This window comes from Hipposideros armiger, unplaced genomic scaffold (genome assembly GCF_001890085.2).
Source record: "Hipposideros armiger isolate ML-2016 unplaced genomic scaffold, ASM189008v1 scaffold_559, whole genome shotgun sequence".
Classification (NCBI taxonomy): domain Eukaryota; kingdom Metazoa; phylum Chordata; class Mammalia; order Chiroptera; family Hipposideridae; genus Hipposideros; species Hipposideros armiger.
Genome location: NW_017731909.1, coordinates 1,107,699 through 1,109,905, shown reverse-complemented (window position 1 = coordinate 1,109,905; position 2,207 = coordinate 1,107,699). Strand labels below are relative to the sequence as shown.

Sequence of the window (2,207 nt, the reverse complement as noted above, 5' to 3'; positions counted from 1 at the left end):
TTCTACCTATTTTATATATAAACATTAAAAATTAGTAAGTTGGAGTGAGAAATACATAATTCTTGGGAATTAAAATAAAATCTTTAGAAAAATGAGCTAAAGGGGAAGAAATAATTGGTGTTAATTATCAAATGCAAAAAGATTCGTCTCGTTGAAATATATTGATTTTGAAATGAATATGAGATTACTATATCTTTTTCTCTGTGTTAACAGAGACAGTTAAAATTTACATGTTTAAAATTTTAGGTGATTACTATACAACCAGTTACTTAAACTGATACAGAATAAATTCTGCCATTAGATATAGTTGTGATCCTAATCTTAGTAAAAGAAGATTTTTGTTCAGTCTTCATGCTACTTTTAAAAGCCCAAATGAAAACTCATCTTGCTTCCATAGGGATATTTGGTTAAGCACAAAACCCTTGAAAAGAAACATAGCTGGTCTTTTCTCTGTATGTTTTTATTCAAATATTTATTTTTATGTATATGCCGACATATTTAAGCAAAGTAGAGCAGTAAACAACTATTTTCACCCAAAATTTCTGCATTTCTTACAATTATTAAAATTAAATCTCCTATTTTACATTAGCTTAATTTTTATTTGGAAAAGAAGCAGTTAAGACATTTTAGCTTGTATTCAGTATATTTTTAATAATATTTCTATTCAGGAGATGTTCATTTAATTGGTCAAATGTTTGGTACCACTGTAAAACACTTTTCACTGACATTCTCAAGGACTAGTCATTGTTTTCTGTATCTCTGGAAAATATTTATTGTAATCCTTTACCTTGAAGGCTGTCTAAAAGAGAATAATTTTTTTCCATTCGTTCCAGGTCAAAATATGAAGCAAATAGCTATAAATGTCTGCAATAAATTTCCACTGTAGACACAAGTAATACATATACAGTAGAGTGATAAGTAGTTTCCTTAATTATTTGGATTTTTCAGGGTAGTAGATGAGAGATAGATAGGTAGATAGAGATATAGATATAAAATGTATAAAATAAATTACTGATTCTGATTGTTTTTCAGGCCTGATGGAATTGGAACAGTCTCAATGGAAGAAAAAGAGAGATTTGAGGAGATAAAAGAGAGACTCTCTTTCCTTTTAGAAAATCAGATAAGCCATTTCAGGTACTCTATTCATTAATACCGGTATTTGCTTCATGACTTCTCTCAAACCTGCAGTCCCCTACAATTGTTTATGTCTTCCTTGAACTACTCAAGAGTTATCGGTAGCTTCTCCTGCACGTTCGTCCACCTGTGGTCGGCTTCTCAGCCTGCTGCTCAGTTCGCATCGCTCCTGTTAAGCAGGCTCCTCCCCCCGGCTGTATCCGTCCCTCTGTACCTCTCGCTTGCCTGGTGGTTTCTCCTCCTGGCTGAGCCTGTTCCTTTTGGCTCCTGTGACTCACCCTCCCTCTCTCAGCATCACCAGGCAGGGAGACNATTTTATTAATAATGAAAATGGCAGGTAAACCCTAAAATGTTTCTGCTAAGTGTAAATACATACAAACTTTTGTTAGAGGTCTTTTTACCCAGAACACGTAACTATATTTTCTGCCTCTGTTTACTTTTCAAAAAAATTCCTATTTTATCTACTCTTATATGGTAAAAAAGTTCCAAATAATTTATGCCATATTAATGGTAATAAGCAATACATGTGATATTACTAATTCATGAATTCTCATAATATGTAACTGATACTTTTATATTCTATATACATCACTCATTCACTTCTTTGGCAGCTATGTATTAAGCAGCAACAACATGCCAGCTGCTATTCTAGGCCCTAGGGGTACAGCACAAAGGAGACAGACAGTAAACAAGTAAGTAAATATTTCACATGTTGGATAACAGCCATATGTACATGACAAGCGGTGAATCATGTAAAAGGAGAAGAGGCCTGTGGGAACGAGAGATTGCACCTTTACATCGGGTGGTTAGGGGTAAGCGCGCTAATCCTGAGTCACGTCAGTAGAGATGAGCGTGCAGTGTGTGTACCTGGGGATAGAGCTCCTGGGCTGTGGAAACAGCAGTGCAAAGGCCCTGGGGCAGAGCGTACTGCATATGTTTGCAGCCGGAGAGGAGGCCAGTGTGTCTGGAGTGAGGGGACTTGCTGTGAGGGGGCAGAGGAGGTCAGAGAGTGAGTGTGGGGAAGGAGGATCATATAAAGTCTTGCAGACCATTCTAAAGGTGTTGGCTTTTAC

The 2,207-nt window shown here is 36.2% G+C and overlaps 1 protein-coding gene across 1 annotated transcript in view; it reads left to right on the top strand.

Annotated features, from left to right (window-relative positions):
• Positions 1-2,207, top strand: part of CADPS2 (calcium dependent secretion activator 2) — a 196,045-nt gene that overhangs the window by 51,096 nt on the left and 142,742 nt on the right. The window contains exon 7 of the mRNA XM_019623705.1: positions 1,033-1,134. Coding sequence (XP_019479250.1) covers positions 1,033-1,134 — 102 coding nt within the window. The remainder of the gene's footprint in view (positions 1-1,032; positions 1,135-2,207) is intronic.